Source organism: Actinia tenebrosa, unplaced genomic scaffold (genome assembly GCF_029948245.1).
Source record: "Actinia tenebrosa isolate PJP-AT-01 unplaced genomic scaffold, QUT_ActTen_1.0 PGA_scaffold1__47_contigs__length_23844297, whole genome shotgun sequence".
Taxonomy (NCBI): Eukaryota; Metazoa; Cnidaria; class Anthozoa; order Actiniaria; family Actiniidae; genus Actinia; species Actinia tenebrosa.
In genome coordinates, this window is record NW_028292578.1 from 19,474,799 (window position 1) to 19,492,162 (window position 17,364).

The window sequence follows — 17,364 nt, forward strand, 5'->3', positions numbered from 1 at the left end:
GTTTTTGCAATATAGTGGAGTGGTTTTCAAAAATTTGTGAAATACAATTTAGCATAATTTACACTTTACGTTTCATTGCTCACATTTTCTTTTTATTCTCTCTTTATTTCCATTTTAAGATTTTTAATTAATATACAACTAGTAAAAGTATGAAATGTGTTCATGAAATGAAATGGGATGGGAGAAATCCCCCTTTTTTATTTTTGTTCACTTTTTTCATTTATATCCAATTATATAATTCCAAAATAGAATAAACCATTTTGATGTATTTCCATTTTCACTTTTTGTTATTCATAATACTTGTCTGAATAGGGTGGAATATGTTTGAATGCAAAATAGGATAGACATGTCTTTCAATATCTTATTTCCAGTTTTCTTCATTTATACAAACATTGGTGTAAATTTTTTGATTGCAAAATGGTAAACAACCCTTTCCTATTATTTTCATTTCTTCATTTATAACTAGTATACAAGTCTACAATAATTGCAAGAATGAAAGGTTTGCTTTTCAATTTGAATTGGGAAAAATACTATTTCACCTACATTTTTATGTATTCCACACTTTGCTCATATTAATAATCAATAGAGTGCAAATAATATACCATAGGGAACATAAAGAACATAACGTAAAGAAAAGCACAAGACATAAAACAATGGAATTTAATAGATGGGTTAAAAATATACAATCCACACTGGAGCAAGATAAACAATAGATTGCAATTTGAAGTTGCACTCCACTGATTTCTTGATGCTTTGCTTATTTCTCTACTTCCACAGTTAGCACTAATCATTTATTATTAGCTGGCTATTTCATGGGTATACTATTTGCACTCTACATCTTTACATATACATGTATATTAAGTTATTGAGAATTAATATCTATTGATTGTTTTCTTCGTCATTTGAATCAGTATCCCAATGTTCACTAGTACTGTCACTATCATCTACATCTTCCATTTCATTTGAGAAGTCATTGTCTTCATCTGTGGGTATCATAACTGGGTTATTACTGGTGCTAATGTAATGGATCTTCTCTTCCACAAAGTAAGGAGAAACTCCCAAGCCTTCCAATTGTTTCGTAAGTTTAGAAATGTCTTCATACATAGCAGCACATTTTTGTAATAGTAATGCTTTCAACCCAGGCTTCATGTTCATAGTGCATTGATTCCTTATAGCCTGCAATTGAGCAAACTTTGCTTGAACAAGACGGATCATTTCTGTCTTGACAAGCTCCACCTCTTCTTCACACCTTTCTCTGTAGCTGTACAAACTGATTATCTTCTTCCTTACAGACTGAGGGATTTCATCATTAGTCTCATTTGAAACAGCACTAAAAATTGTATTTGATGGGTCCTTGATCTCATGGAAAGTCAACCTTTCTGATGTATCCACCAATGCATTAAATACAACCAAACACTTTTCCATGGATTTTGTGGCTTTACTGATTTGTGTTGATAGCTTAATGGCTTATGCTTTGACCATCTGCAAAATAAAAAAACAATAGTACTGTCATACATTTTTGCTTGTTTAACAACAGATCCAGATACTCAATATGCTGCATGCGCTTCAACTGCTTTGCTAAAACAAATGAACACCATATAAATTATACTAGATTGCATAAATTATCAGCCACAAATGTATATCAAGCTACTTGCAGGAGAACAGTTGAAAATAGTCTTGAATATCGATAAATCATAACCTGCATATTTTTTCTTCATTTCTAAAAGAAATGTGCGTTCTGAAGCCAAACGATGTATGTCAAGCAATGCTAGAGTCTTCTTCTTAATAAACAATCGCTTCTTGACAGTTTCAAAAACTGTAGCATCCTCCTTCCATCTTGTTTTGATATTGTACTTTTTTTCTATGGAGACCAACTCCTTTTCTTTCCTAAAAATTGTAGAATAATAAATTATTGAATATACAAATAAACTTGTCACGAGTGACCTTGCAGCACATCAGCTTCATTATGTGGTTTTATATCTGCAGTTGGTAGAGAATTGCACAATAATCATTGTCCACAATAATCAGGCATAAATTTTCACCTCTTTTTCTTATTCTGAATGGACTCTGTGGCCTCTTGACCTATATCCATGCATCTCAAGTCAGCACTGTAAAATACAATGAAGTGACTGTTAATTTTTTGGATATTATGTACACATTATTTGCCCAGTCTGGTGAGCATCATGATATTTTGAAATAAAAAAAGGCACTAAAACAACAACGAAACAATGAAATTATGTTTTTTTAACTTTTACAGTAACTACAAATAAACATTACCTTAACATTTGCACTTCAAGTAGGGTATCCACATACTTTTCATCCCAAAGAAGCTCAAGCACTAAAGTTCAAAAGAAAAGATAAACATTCTGAATGATTAGTAGTGCTTAAAAAACGAGTAGGAGTGTTTTATACCTGATTAAACTCATCGTTAATGATGAGCTTGGCGTTAGGTGCATATTCGGTGGGATGGGCGGAGCCAGGCACAAATTAGCGGTAACCATGGTCACCCTGTCACCACCCACCGAACACCTGTCACATTGACCGCGACCAGTCAATGGAATACTTACCTCTACTTACCTGTACCAATGGTAGGGATGGCGGGCGGGAAATTAAACTCGTGTTGTAGCGTAATAGCGTCGTATAGCAAGTGCTAGCGATAGATAGCGATGGCGAATAAAGGTTCGCGTGGTTGGCATTAAGCTAGCGTGATCACGTGTGTAGCGTCTTATCGTATTTCGTAATGATAGCTATGATCCATATCTCATACAGGCCACAGAGATCGACTAGAATAGATTGCGACATGCTATAAACAACTTGCTAGCTGAGTCGATCAACGATCGCGTGAGGTAATAAATGCGTTGACAGCGGAGATAGCGGTATGCGTCCGGACAACGCTACTGCGAGATGTCATTGACCTCGAGTCTAACTTAGCCTAAATTACATTTAACCACATTTAAACACGATCTACGAGTTTTTTGAACTGCTTAAAACACTCATGAACAATTTATAAGATTTTGGTTCAACTGGAGCCACCATACACGTCACAAACATGGATTTTTATACTTCGATAGAGATTTGACGTCACGGGCATGCACAACCAGATTCAATAGAAGCTCCCACACGTTGGATATTGCGTGTCAAGGCAAAGACAGGCACGTTAGTCAAAGATTTTTAGGGTCGACTATGGCCTTGATGAGGCTCTAAGTCTTCATCTAAACTTGGATGCATACTTCATCCCTGATGAAGTCATCCTCATAGTATTCGAGTGGTCTTTATATAAAGACACATGTCTCTTTATATAAAATCACTTGAATACTAATGAAGAGGACTTTATCGGGTATAAAGGTTCATGCACGTGACGTGTATGGTGGCTCCAATTGGACCATAAGCTTATGAATTATTAATGAGTGTTTTAAACTTATTTATCAAACTTGATAAATTAACTAGTCCATCTTTTTAGATAGATTATGGCACCAAGATTATTGATTAAGATTGAAAGCACCTCCTCCATACATGAAATGTGTAAAATTTTGAAAATATTTCAAGTTTTACACAATTGTATTTATTCTTCCCTTATGACTTTTATGTTCCTTAAAAGTGGAAAATTCAACCTTTTTTGGCAGTAATTTTAGTGTGATATTTTACCATTTTCTCTTGGCTTAATGTCTGTAAACTCTGCTGTTTCCCACTGTTTTATAACTTCTTCTGTGCATGGGTCTAAAGTGAGAAAAAAAATTTTTTTTTTAATTTTTTAATTTTTGAAGTTCGAGACTGTCATTATACATTACATTTATTGATAATTTATATCAGTGCAGTACAGATCATCTTTCATTTTCACAATGATACAGTTGTTGTCATACTAGTGAAAAACAGTAAGGGTACTACATTGATCATTTGTGATCATATAGCAGTCAATTTGAACATTTCAGATTTTGAAGATTTTCCTTGGCTCACATGATATCCACTCTATTATAATATGATATAGGTTGATAATCTGAATAACCGTAATATGGAGAATTTGAATTCCTACAGTGTTTCAGATTATCAACAAAATGAAAAATGTTATTGCTAAGAGTGACAAGGATATAAAAGATTTGAGGTACGAAACGTTTGCCAAGATCAGGCAACTAGAAGATAATCATTCAAGAGAAATGGACGAAATGCGTGAATCAAACAATTTCCTCGAAAATGAAGTAAAGGAACTTAAAACGCAAAAGTCAAAAATGGGAAGTGATGAAAATGAGTGTAAAAAGTATGCGAACTACTGTACAGACGACAATCAGCATATTTTGTACATTCGACAACTCTGTTCAGACTTGCAAACAAACTGATATGTCATTCCGAAGCGCTGTCACGTTGAGCATCGTGCTTATAAAGTTAACCACATTATAGACGATATTGGTGATAGCACAATACTCAGTGAAGAAGAGCAAAACGATGCCAAGAGGAGGTGGAAAGAATTGCAAAGTAAAATGAGACTAGCAGACTAGCAGAGCGTACGGACGTGTTTAACTCAGCTCCTGTTTTTTTCTGTTTTTTTTCCCTTGAATGAGCACTTATATGTTTATGTAAACGTTTGTTTCTGGTGGCTGAGTGCTTCTTGGGGAGTTATTTTGTTTCACTTGGTGTTAAGTTCTGAATTTTTGCTGAAATGTCTTCGAGCGAAGGAATCACCACGAGGAGCCGTGCTAGATCCGAAGGAGTTATGGATTCACTTTCTCCGGAGCTCAAGGATGAAATAATGAATACTGTTAGAGATGCGATTATTACAGCTATGGCGGAGGTGAATAATTCCTATCAAAGAGAAAATTCAAAGTCTTGAACAGAGAATTGATGGTTTGGAAGTACAAGTACTTGAGCTGTCGCTACAGCAAAATAAGGTATCTCTGAAAGCAAACGACAACGAACAATACAGTCGAAGGCATAATGTTAGAATAGCTGGATTTCTGGAGGAAGATGGCGAGAATTGCGTCGATAAGGTTATCAATTTCTGTAACGAAAAAATAAAATTAAAACTGTCTTCGAACGACATTGATAGAGCCCATCGTGTGGGAAAACCAAAGTCCAATAAACCTCGAGCAATTATCGTCCGCTTACAGGCACATCGTCATAAGGTTGCAATATTGAAGAACAGAAGGAATCTGAGGGGAACTAATTTCTATGTCAATGAGGATTTGACAAAAGAAAACCAGGTGCTGTTCTCTCAAGCTAGAAGGAGTGGAAATGTAAAGAGTGCCTGGACCATTGATGGTAAAATCTTTGCTAAGCGAAAAGATGATGATAAAATATACATGGTCTCTTCTTTTTCTGATCTCACCAAGTATAATCTAGGTGTTCCAATGCCCAAGTAAGTCTTGGTTACCAGATGAAAGTCTCGCTGACTTTAATTCTACCTCGCATTTGCATACAATCGGAGGTCACGTGAGATAGCAAGCATGCGTATCCGAGCTCAGTGCGAGTTGTTGTCCGAGCATACAGTCGCGATTTGTCTTAGAGGAGTTGAAATTGCTTCTTTTCGACGAAAATTATCCCAAGATAGTTTTAAAAATGGCTGAAAACATCAGCCTAGATTCTGAAGACGAAGGAAAGGGACCGGAAAGTCATTCCAAGAAGACCGTTGACAGTGGTGAAGGAACTTCGGAGTCGGCCATGCCGCTCGATACATCAACCGACCAACTTACCCGCTTAACATCAGTGATTAATCAACTTACAGAACATCTAATTGGCAAAGAAAATCCTACAAAATTGCAAGAAGACTCTTCAAGAACCCCTTCCGTGAAGGGAAAAGGCAAAGGGCCGGCAAAACGTTCAGCGGCCCCTGAAGATCGTCCCGCCAAAAAACGGCGCCAAGATGGCCGCTCCACGAGCACGCCTGATGGCGAGGATGATCGAGACCCTGAGGAAATCATGAATGAGATCATTGGTAAAAACAATGTCTCAGATGAATCTGAACACGAACATGAATCTGGTGAGTCAGATATTGATGAAACACTAGCCGAACTCCAAAAGGAGTACGAGTCTGATGACATAACTGGGGCCAAGCTCCAACATAACCAGCTCGCTAAGCTAGTTGACAAAATGCTTCGACATCGTATGTCGGATAAAGCATTAAAAGACAAGTTAGATCGCATAGAAAGGCCGGAAAACTGTCAAAATGCAAAGCCTACTAGGGTGAATCCAGGCATCTGGCGAAGGCTCAGAGATTACACTAGAAAAACTGATGCACAAATGTACAAAATTCAACAAGCTCTAGTGAAAGGAATGATACCAGTCATGCGCATGACTGACCTGTCCATGACAGGGCACCTGAGCGGCGACCAACTTCAGCAGATGAAGAAAAAGGGCTTAGAGGCCTTATCTCTCTTCTCACATGCAAACTATGAGATAAATGTGCAGAGAAAATTGTTTATGAAGTCAGACATAGGCAAGGATTATGCCTATCTGTGCTCTTCACAGATTCCCTTCTCTGACATGCTTTTTGGAGATGACCTCCAAAAACAATTGAAAGATATTGGTGACCAGAACAAAATTGGTGCCAGAATCCAATCCAAAGACTACCGTAGCAACAATTCATATGGTAATTCGCATGGTAGCAAATACAGGAATTCAAAAAACTCCAGAGGCCAGGACTACAAACCCTGGAAAAGGAAAGAAGGTCAGAGACAGAGCACAAAACAACGACAACAGTCAAAATAGACACAAAAAGCTCTAATGACCTGGTAAGTGCATGCACTATCAACAAAAATTTTAAAGCTGGTAATATAGCTAATTTTATAGACACCTGGAGGTTGCTAACATCCGATAGTACCATACTTGAGATCGTAACTGGCTATCGTATAGCCTTTGACTCAGAGCCTCATCAAACAGTAGCTCCCTGCATTCATTTCTCCAAAGGAGAGGAACAAATTATAGACAAAGAGATTGCTAAATTGCGAGATAAAAATGTTATTGTGGAAACTACTCACTGTGAAGATGAGTTCATATCAACCATATTCACAAGACCCAAAAAGGATGGATCACACAGGCTGATCCTAAACCTAAAAAGACTCAATGAACATGTAACCTATGAGCATTTTAAAATGGAGTCCTTACAATCAGCTGCCCAACTCGTTAAACAAGGGTCATGGATGGCAGTTATTGATCTCAAGGATGCGTACTATTCAGTGCCTATAGCATTTGAACACAGAAAGTACCTCAGATTTAATTTTAAAAATACATTATATGAATTTACATGCTTACCTAATGGGCTATCTAGTGCCCCTAGGTCATTCACTAAGCTTATGAAACCAGTTTATGCTACCCTTAGAGTTAAGGGCAACCATTTAGTGGGATATATCGATGACATTCTTTTGTTAGCTGATACCCCTCAGGAACTTAATAATCAAACTAAAGATGCAACTAACTTGCTTAGCTCATTGGGCTTTACAGTCCATGACATCAAATCAATAATTACACCATCACAGCAAGTTAAATTCCTGGGATTCATTATTAACTCGACTACTATGGATATATCTATGGTTCCTGATAAAGTTGACAAGCTAAAACAATCATGTGCAAAACTATTAAAACATCAGGGACTTGTACCTATAAGAGAAGTTGCCTCTGTAGTAGGCCTTATGGTTGCCTCATTCCCTGGAGTGTACTATGGACCCCTATTTTATAGGTCCCTAGAGAATGACAAAACAAATGCACTAAAATCACATAATTGGAATCTAGATAGTGAAATGAGCATCTCACCCGTTGCTAGGAAAGATCTAGAATGGTGGATTAGGGAATGTGACCTCTTCCCTTGCCCACTAGTCTTACAACCACCTGAGCTCACCCTAAAAACTGATAGTTCACTCTCAGGCTGGGGTGGCATAATTGAAGGAACAGACTTAATAGCACGGGGAAGATGGTCACCAGAGGAATCACTTAACCACATTAATTTTCTAGAGATGAAAGCAGTGTTTTTATGCCTTAAATCTCTATGTCATCAGTTGCATGATAAGGTTATAAAAGTGCTATGTGATAATACCACAGCAGTCGCATACCTCCAGCATATGGGAGGCACTCATTCCCCACAATGTAATGAAATTACAAGGGATATTATACTATGGTGTAAAGAAAGAAGCTTAAAACTGTCTGTCTCCCACTTGCCTGGCTGTCTTAACACTGAGGCAGATGAAGCCAGCCGGAAAAATGACAGCAATACTGAGTGGTCCCTTGACCTAGACTCTTTTCAAAACCTCACAAAATGTTGGGGAATGCCGGAGATAGACATGTTTGCTTCTAGACTTAACCATAAAGTCCAAAAATATGTAGCCTGGAAACCTGACCCAGGTGCCATAGCCATTGATGCATTTACAATTGACTGGGGAAAATATCAACTAATATACTGCTTTCCCCCTTTTAGCCTTATAGGGAAAGTTCTTCAGAAAATACAGTTAGACAAAGTAATGGCAATCTTGATAATTCCTCATTGGACAACACAGTTCTGGTATCCGAGGCTATTGCAAATGCTCCAAGCTCAACCAATAAAGATAACAAACAAACGAAAAACACTGATGCTGCCTCACAGCCCAGAGGAGGTACATCCACTTTACCCCAAACTGCAACTTCTTGGTTGTCTTGTATCAGGTTAGCTCTTACAAATCAAGGAGTAACAGGCGAACCTCTTGACATTATACTTCAATCCTGGAGGACAGGGACTCGTAAGCAATATCAGACATATGTTGCAGCATGGGTCAAGTTCTGCGAGGAGCATAATGTTCATAGTTTTCAGCCCAGCCTTCAAAATGTCCTTCAATTTTTGTGTCATTTATCTAAATCTATGGGTTACAGTGCAGTAGGAACAGCTAGAAGTGCTTTATCAAGCTTCATCAAAATTGATGGGGTGAAGCTGGGCAGCCATCCTGTTGTGTCCAGATTTATGTCAGGGTTGTTTAACCTCAAACCTGCATTGCCACGATATATTGCCACATGGGATCCACAGCAAGTGCTACTTCACTTGAAGAAATTCCCTACAGCCAGAGAACTATCTCTCAAACTGCTCACGCATAAGCTAGTCATGATTATGGTACTTATATCCGCTCAAAGAACACAAACACTCCAGTTACTGTCTTTAGATAACATGAATGTACAGCCAAATGAAATTTCATTCAATATAACTTCATGCCTAAAACAGACCAGAAACACTGGGGGGAAAAACAGACACTTGACTCCCATTGTCTTCAAGCGTTACACTTTAGATGAAAAACTTTGTGTGCTTACTCTGTTGAATGTTTACATTGAAAGAACTGCTTCCCTTAGGAAGGATTCTCGTCAACTGCTTATTTGTCATGCCAAGCCTCATGGACCAGCATCCAGAGACTCTATCTCTAGGTGGATTAAACAAACCATGAAAGCAGCTGGAATTGACACTAGCGTTTTTAAAAGTCATAGTACTCGGTCAGCGTCAACTTCAGCAGCTAAAGCTGCAGATGTTCCTATCGAAGACATAATGACCACAGCTGGCTGGAGTTCAGAGTCAGTATTCGCACGATTCTATGACAGACCAGTTGTAAAGCCAAATAACTTTGCAGAAGCAGTGTTGGCTTCCTCGAACAATTAATATTCAGGCTTAGTCCTATATTGCTGTTACAAATTTATTGTTAATTGTTCTTTTACCTATGTTACAAGGTTTCATTTTGACATTATTATACATGAATCTCAGTAGAAATAAAATTCATGTAGCTATTACTGTTGTGAGGGCTAATTTTGTGAGACTTTGAGCTTTGAAATCTCACGTGACCTCCGATTGTATGCAAATGCGAGGTAGAATTGATAAATTAAACGAAACTTACCTGTAAGTTGAAGTTTGATAGAGATTCTACCGTAGCATTTGCAGAAATGAGGAGGTCACATCCCTCCCTAAAACCCATTCACCCTGGGCATTAGTGTATGCCCCCATATGTACTTTTCAAAGTCACCCAAAATTCTTTAAAGACTGAGCTCGGATACGCATGCTTGCTATCTCACGTGACCTCCTCATTTCTGCAAATGCTACGGTAGAATCTCTATCAAACTTCAACTTACAGGTAAGTTTCGTTTAATTTATCAACTTATTGACACTATGAACTCTATAGAACATTATAATTCGTTTCTTTATATTATTTCATTAGCTTCTTTTTGTGTGTTCTATTTTTGCTTTACTAGTTATTATATTTTACGAAATCTGATGCAGTTTGAGGTAAGTTTTATTTATATTTTTCTGTTATTTCTTGATAATGGGAGTTAATCTTGAAATTTATAGAGCAGCGATAGGTTTCTTTAATGCACTAAAAATTTCGAAACTAAGATTTGCATTGAATTTAAATTTCTTATGTGTGTTTGTTTTAGGTATGTTGTTATCTAATTTCTTTTTCCTGAGTTTAATTTTGGCGAATGATATCGAAACTAATCCGGGTCCAAATTATTCTAATCTGTTTAATTTTGGCCACTTGAATGTTAGGAGCTTGTTAGCTGGAGATAAGCTAGATGAGATATCTTTTCTACTTAAAGACAAAAAAATTAGTATTTTTGGAATGACTGAAACCTGGCTTAGCGATCGTATTTCTAATGACAACCTTTTTATTCAAGGTTACAATACAATTATTCGACTTGATCGACACGGAAGAATAGGGGGCGGTGTCGCATTTTATACATCTGACTCTCTATTGGTTAAACAAAGAGCTGACTTGTTAATTGCCGGTTTTGAATGTCTTTGGATCGAATTCAAACTGAAACAATTTGATTTCTTGTGTGGAGTTTGTTATAGACCGCCAGATAATGATCTTGCCTCTGTAACAAACTTTTTCGATCATTTCCAGTCAGTTTTGGATAGGATAAACCAAATGCCAAAAAGGTATAAGATTGTAGTTCTTGGCGACTTTAATCACAGGTAGCCCAAGCTTGGTTTCTGTGGTGTCCTGTTATAAGGAAATGTATGGGGAATCATCAAAAATTTCAATAAAATCATCAAAACGTGAAATAAAGCCTCGAAATTTGACCCTATCATTGAGAAATAGCACTTCTTTCGCTCTGCGTGGTTATTTTTTGAAAAAAAAAAAAAAAAAAAACCACGCAGAGCGAAAGAAGTGCTATTTCTCAATGATAGGGTCAAATTTCGAGGCTTTATTTCACGTTTTGATGATTTTATTGAAATTTTTGATGATTCCCCATACATTTCCTTATAACAGGACACCACAGAAACCAAGCTTGGGCTACCTGTGCTTTAATGCTCACTATGATGTTGTACATTCATCAGAAAGTACTAGTATAGGCTTTCAACTTCGCAGCTTTCTTGAAAGAAATAGTCTTACACAATTGATTACCGAACCAACCCGGGTGACTCATAATAGTTCAACAATTTTGGATCTTTTCATTACAAATTGCCCAAATTCTTTTACAGAATCTGGAATTTTGAGCCCACCGTCTAATTGTGACCACTCTGTTATTTTTGCCAAAATAAATATCGCAAATCACGCTTCTATTTCTTTTAAAAGAGACGTTTGGGACTTTAGTAATGTTGATACTCGTAGATTTAATGGTGAATTGCTTCGTGCTGACTTGCATAGTTTGTTAGAAGACGCTACTGATATTGATGAAGTCTATGGTAATTGGTTTGCTCGATTTCGTTCTATTGTAGAAAAGCATATTCCATTCAAATCTGTCACAATTACTGGCCTAATGATAAACCGTGGATGAATAATAAGGTACGGTTATCTATCAAAAAACGTGATCGATTACTTCGTATTCATAACAGCGTTAAATCAGATCTCTCTTGGGAGCGCTACCGCCGTCAACGTAATTATACCGTGTCTTTAATAAGGTTTGTTAAAAAATCTTATTATGTCAAAGCAAACAAGGATCTAAGTGATCCTGCGATTAATGCTAAGAAATGGTGGTCGATTACTAAACGTCTTTGTGGTAGCACAGCCTCTTCAATTCCCACTATAGTGGAAGATGAGGTTCCTATTGTTGATCCTAAGGCCAAGGCCTGTCTGTTTAACGATTTTTTTGTTTCCCAGACATCACTACCAGATTCTGATAGTTTACCACCTTCATTACCGCCATTTTTGGCGGGTGTTTCGATTTCCAATGTTATAGCAATGAAAGATGAAGTTTTGAATTTAATGAAAAGTGTTGATATTTCCAAAGCGTGTGGGCATGATGGCATCGGTAATAGAATTATAAAACTTTGTGCTGATGGTTTCCATGACTTCTTTACTGGTTTTATTAATTTGTCGTTTACACTAGGTAAATATCCCAAGGAGTGGAAACGTGCAAACGTCATTCCCCTATTTAAAAAAGATAATCGCCAGTTGAAAATAAATTATCGACCAGTTTCACTTTTACCTTCTTTATCAAAACTATGTGAAAAGGTTGTGTTTTTACGTCTTTACGAGTATTTAATTGATATTAATTTTTTGTACAAATATCAATCCGGGTTTAGGCCAGGTGATTCAACCGTAAATCAACTTACTCATCTTGTACATCTAATTTATCAAGCTTTGGACAAGGGGAAAGATGTCAGAATTGTCTTCTTGGATATAACTAAGGCATTTGACAAAGTTTGGCATGCTGGTTTACTTTGTAAGCTAGAGGCACTTGGTGTTAAAGGTATGTTGTTACAGTGGATTGAGAGTTATTTGTATAGGAGGGAACAACGTGTTGTAATAGAGGGCCAATGTTCTGCTTGGAGAGTTATTGGGGCAGGTGTTCCACAGGGATCTGTCTTAGGCCCACTTCTTTTCTTAGTTTATATAAATGATATTGTATCTGGTCTTAACTCTCTTCCTTATATATATGCAGATGATACTACTCTCTTTGAAATTGTAGATAAACCCTACTTATCAGCTGACAGACTTAACCGTGATCTTTCCAGCATTAGTGATTGGTCTCATAAATGGAAAGTTACATTAAATCCTTCTAAATCACGGTGTATCACTTTTTCTTTGAAACGTGAAAATGACCCTCACCCCGACCTTTTTTTGGATGGAAGAAGGGTTGACGATGTCAAAACCCATGAGCATCTTGGGGTAACTTTGACTAGTAATATGACTTGGAAAGAGCACGTTGTAAAGAAAAGTGACAAAGCATATAAACGACTTAATTTACTGAAATCTTTAAAGTATAAACTAAATAGATCAACTCTCATTTGTTTATATAAAAGTTTAATTAGGTCTCTTTTGGAATATGCTGACGTTATTTGGGATAATTGCTCTAAAGCTGAAGTGGAATTGTTAGAACATATTCAGTACGAATCTGCCAGAGTGGTCACTGGTGCAATTAAAGGAACTAGTTCTAAACTTTTACGTGAGGAATTAGCGTGGGATGAGTTAAGCTCTAGACGTAAAGTTCATAAACTTGTACATTTTTATAAAATTGTGTCAAATGCGACCCCTCTCTATCTTTCCGAGTTACTTCCTTCCACAGTTTATCAGCAATCAAAACGCGCTCTCAGATCAAATTCTAATTTCTGTCTTTTTCCTTGTAGGACAGAACGTTTTGCACAGTCTTTTTTTCCGTCGGTTGTTAAATTATGGAATCCTTTGGATCTACAAACTAGGAATATAGGATCTTTGCAAACTTTTAAAAACGAGATTTGTGACAAATTCTTTTCCCCAAAATATAACAAATTATTTGATTATTCCTTTTCCAGAACAGCGTCTATTCTACACACCCGGCTTAGACTAGAAGCGTGTGCTTTAAATGAGTATTTGTTTCGTATCAATTGTTCGCCTTCTCCGAAATGTGTTTGTGGGACTTCGAATGAAACAGTAATGCACTTTTTCTTTGTATGTCCTCGATTCGCTGCTCAACGTTCTTCTTTTCTTACCTCAATTGCACAGATTTGTGGATCATTGTGGACAAATTTGTTCTCAAAAAAGCAAAAATTAAATTGTTTACTTTATGGCTTTAAGGAATTAGACTTAAAAAGTAATTATAAACTATTTTCTGAAGTTCAAAAATATATTCTAGCTACTAATCGTTTTCAATCCGACTTTGATGCTACATAGTTCCCCCCACCCCCCCCCCCACCCCCCATTGTTATCTCATTATAAGATTGTTGTACTAGTTTTAGTTCGTATTTATTGTGTATTTATTGTACTTATTTTCTAATTTCCGCTTTTGCTACTTATTATTTATATTGTAAAATAGACGTAAGCCCCCTTGTTAAGTCTCGTTGCTTTTGGGGGCAAATGTTATGATAAATATGTTTAAATGAAATAAAAAATAAAAAAAAGTAAAATAGATTGGTCAGAAGAACAAACGATTGATAAAAGCGATAAAGCGAATACAATACCAGAGAAACCAAGTCGCGCATCCCAAAGTCCTTAGGGAAGAAGAAGCAAAAAGTGCGGCCGAGGAGTTAAAAAAACAAGGAAAATTGAATGTAAAACCTTCATTTGAGGATCTCATTGAATTAATCAATCTATGGAAATCATCAAAGTCCCTTCACGAAGCACGATCCGGCTGATGCATGTGACCAAGCTCGTAAAACACTTCCATGTTCATTGATCACAGACTCATTTACTTAGGGTTGGCCTCATATCAGCGTTAAAATATTCACATTTGAAATAGGAAATGTGAAGAAAATAATACACAACTTTAACAATACCAGCACTTTTAAAAGTTCACAAACGGATATTTTTAATCGGATATTTTTAAATCCGCAACTTTCATACCGATTCCACCGTCCAGCCACACCAGGCCGTATTCAAAAAAATCACTTGATAAATGTGGAAGTGACTTAATGTTTACGCATTTTTCCTTTTTAAATATTTACGTTTTTGGTTATAATTGGGATTCCTGTGGAAAGCCGGCCGAGATATACTGAAATGGGGCTTTTCGTTTTCTATCACAAATCGGCCATTAGTGTCTCTAGGGCGCATGAGCTTTGCTGGCGAACTCATGATAACGAAGGCTCGCAGCACGTAACACGACTAAAACAAGCCCTTGGAAGCTTCGGTGCTCTCTCTGACGTCTAGTTTTTTAATGGTTTATAATTTTGATATATGAATTCTACCCTGAAACTAAGTTCCATAAAATGACATGCTATAGACCCCTTGTAGCACGTCGGAATGAAGCTTAATTTAGAGTACATAACAATAGGTTCCCAATTCTCTTCTTTCCCATACCCATAATACTTTGCGGCTTTGGGGGGTAACCAGAGGAAAAACTGAACCGCATTTATTTTGCTGAAGGCTGATCAGACAATGTTGAAAATACCTCGTTCGATATCCAATTATAAAATGAAACAGTAAGAAACAGAAAGAGATGAAAAAGTTTAAAGTAAGTTTTTAATATTTCTTCGTAAGTCAATACATTTTCTGTAACAACAAACCTTTTGATGTTCTACAAAATGAACTCAGAATGAACTGATAATCAGTACTTTACAGATCAAAAAAGGTATAGTGTACATTTAATAGACCTTATTCGTGGTGTGACAATGTTTTCCCAATTCAGCGTGACAAACCTCCAGAGGATTCATTTTCTTTTGTTTTTACTCTTCGAAAAATTCATGAGTATCCTAAAGGATACGAAAGGAATAACGATGATATCCCGACGAGTCGCAAAACAATAGCTCTTCCTTCCCCCAGAGGTTTGTCACGTTGAATTGGGAAAACATTGTCACACCACGAATAAGGTCTATTGAAGAACGTTTCATTTTGGGACAGCGTTTTGATTGGTTACGCGTTTTGATTGGTTACGCGTTTTGATTGGTTACGCGTTTTGATTGGTTAACTCCAAGTCGCAAAGCATTATGGGGCACGCGAAAGTAGAGAATTCTCATGAGATTGATATTAAGCTGCTTGTACGTGACATGCAAGGAGTTTTCCACCAAGAGGTATTTTGACTTTGTATAGCTGAGTGAATTCGGGTTTTGCAATATATCAACTATACAATAAGTTTATATAGAGAAAACATATCGCTCTGGGATCCTCACGAATACCCTACATTTCATATTCTGGCTGCGTTACCAGCGTGGTTGGTCCTTGTAGTGTAGTGGTTAACACATCGGAGTAGAATACCGAAGACGTGGGTTCGAATCCTGCCAAGGGTATTTGATATTTTTCTCTTATTCTCTCTACTTCAATAGGTTTACATACATGTTTTTATACACGAAACGCTCAAAATCTACAATTTATCCTTTTTTGTGTGTAAGGAGATCTAAATAGATCGTAGCAAGATGAAAATGCATTTTGGCTTTCAAGCTACAGTACACTGATTTCAATCTAAGAACTGTAACATACGAAACTTGTTCAAATGCTCTGATTGTTCATCACTCTCTGCACTGTCTAGTTATCATACAGGTTTTGTTGTAAGAGCAGACGACACGCGTCAAACCAATCATAATGCGCGAAATTAATGACCGTCCAATCAGAATGTTGCATTTTAACAAGACTACGTCACGGTTACGCACCTTCACTATCATACGAACACATGTAAAAAACCAACTACGCCCTATTTCTATTGTTTGATGTCGGGTTTGAACTTCGATGGAAAACCTGTCCTGGGTTTTGAATTCAGCCCCAATCTCCTCTGTTAGTATCAATGCTGAATTCAAAACCCGGGACAGGTTTTTCATTGGAATTCAAACCGACATCAAACATTAAAAATAGGGCTTGGTTGTTTTTTAAACCAGTTAAAATACACGTGCTCGGATTTGCATTGGAATTCAAGACCGAGGGCCGCCTGCAAACCCTAGCGATTTAACCTTTATTTAAATGAATAGTGTATTTTATTTGCTGTTTATCGAACAGGAAAATATGTCATGCAGTCAAGAGTAGGAAGGACTTGTTACCTGGTTTAATTTCTTAAAATCCACCACCTGATGAAAGATATGGTCTAGTATGTGCTTGGCGTCACGATTATCGATAGGGAGTTTATGGGTAACCCCTAGGATATCCCCACACTCTCGTACGTAATACTCGAGATCATCCTCTGTACCTGATGGGGAAATTAATAAAAAATAATGATTAATAAGAGAAAAAGTTTAAGGTCCCTTATAAACCTTGCTCAAAATTATCGTGGATACGAGGCTAGCATGAAAATACAAAAGGAATCAGACTTTTTCTCGATGGAATTCGTGGCATTTCTTTTGTATTTCCATGCAAGCCTCGCATTCAAGATTGAGAAGGGCCCGTTTCACTATTCAACCTTACAGGCAGCAGGGCCAAGTATATTAGACATCAAAGTTGTTGTTTTTCATAGAGTGGAAAACCAGACATACTTAACAGTGGTTCAAACATTAATACTCCGTTAGCCTTTCATTAGCCCTTCAATTTCTCATCCCAACGGAGGCGACACTAGAGAAAAACGTTTCATCACGTTTCCTAAGAACTTTGAAGAGTTTGA

At 37.1% G+C, this 17,364-nt stretch overlaps 1 protein-coding gene and 1 non-coding gene across 2 annotated transcripts; one reads left to right on the top strand and one right to left on the bottom strand.

The window, feature by feature from the left end:
* Positions 1–70: 70 nt before the first annotated feature.
* Positions 71–16,980, bottom strand: LOC116293250 (uncharacterized). Its single transcript, XR_016120143.1, has 6 exons — positions 16,811–16,980; positions 3,646–3,717; positions 2,278–2,338; positions 2,043–2,108; positions 1,700–1,887; positions 71–1,482 (listed from the first exon to the last, which is right to left on the bottom strand). It is a non-coding gene; the product is annotated as an uncharacterized LOC116293250 (transcript).
* On the top strand, positions 5,548–9,748 carry LOC148910047 (uncharacterized). The gene is made up of 3 exons (XM_089032498.1): positions 5,548–6,390; positions 6,594–6,719; positions 8,396–9,748. Exons 1-3 carry the CDS (start codon positions 5,548–5,550, stop codon positions 9,590–9,592), a joined length of 2,166 nt encoding a protein of 721 aa, XP_088888624.1. The 3' UTR covers positions 9,593–9,748.
* Positions 16,981–17,364: the final 384 nt, after the last annotated feature.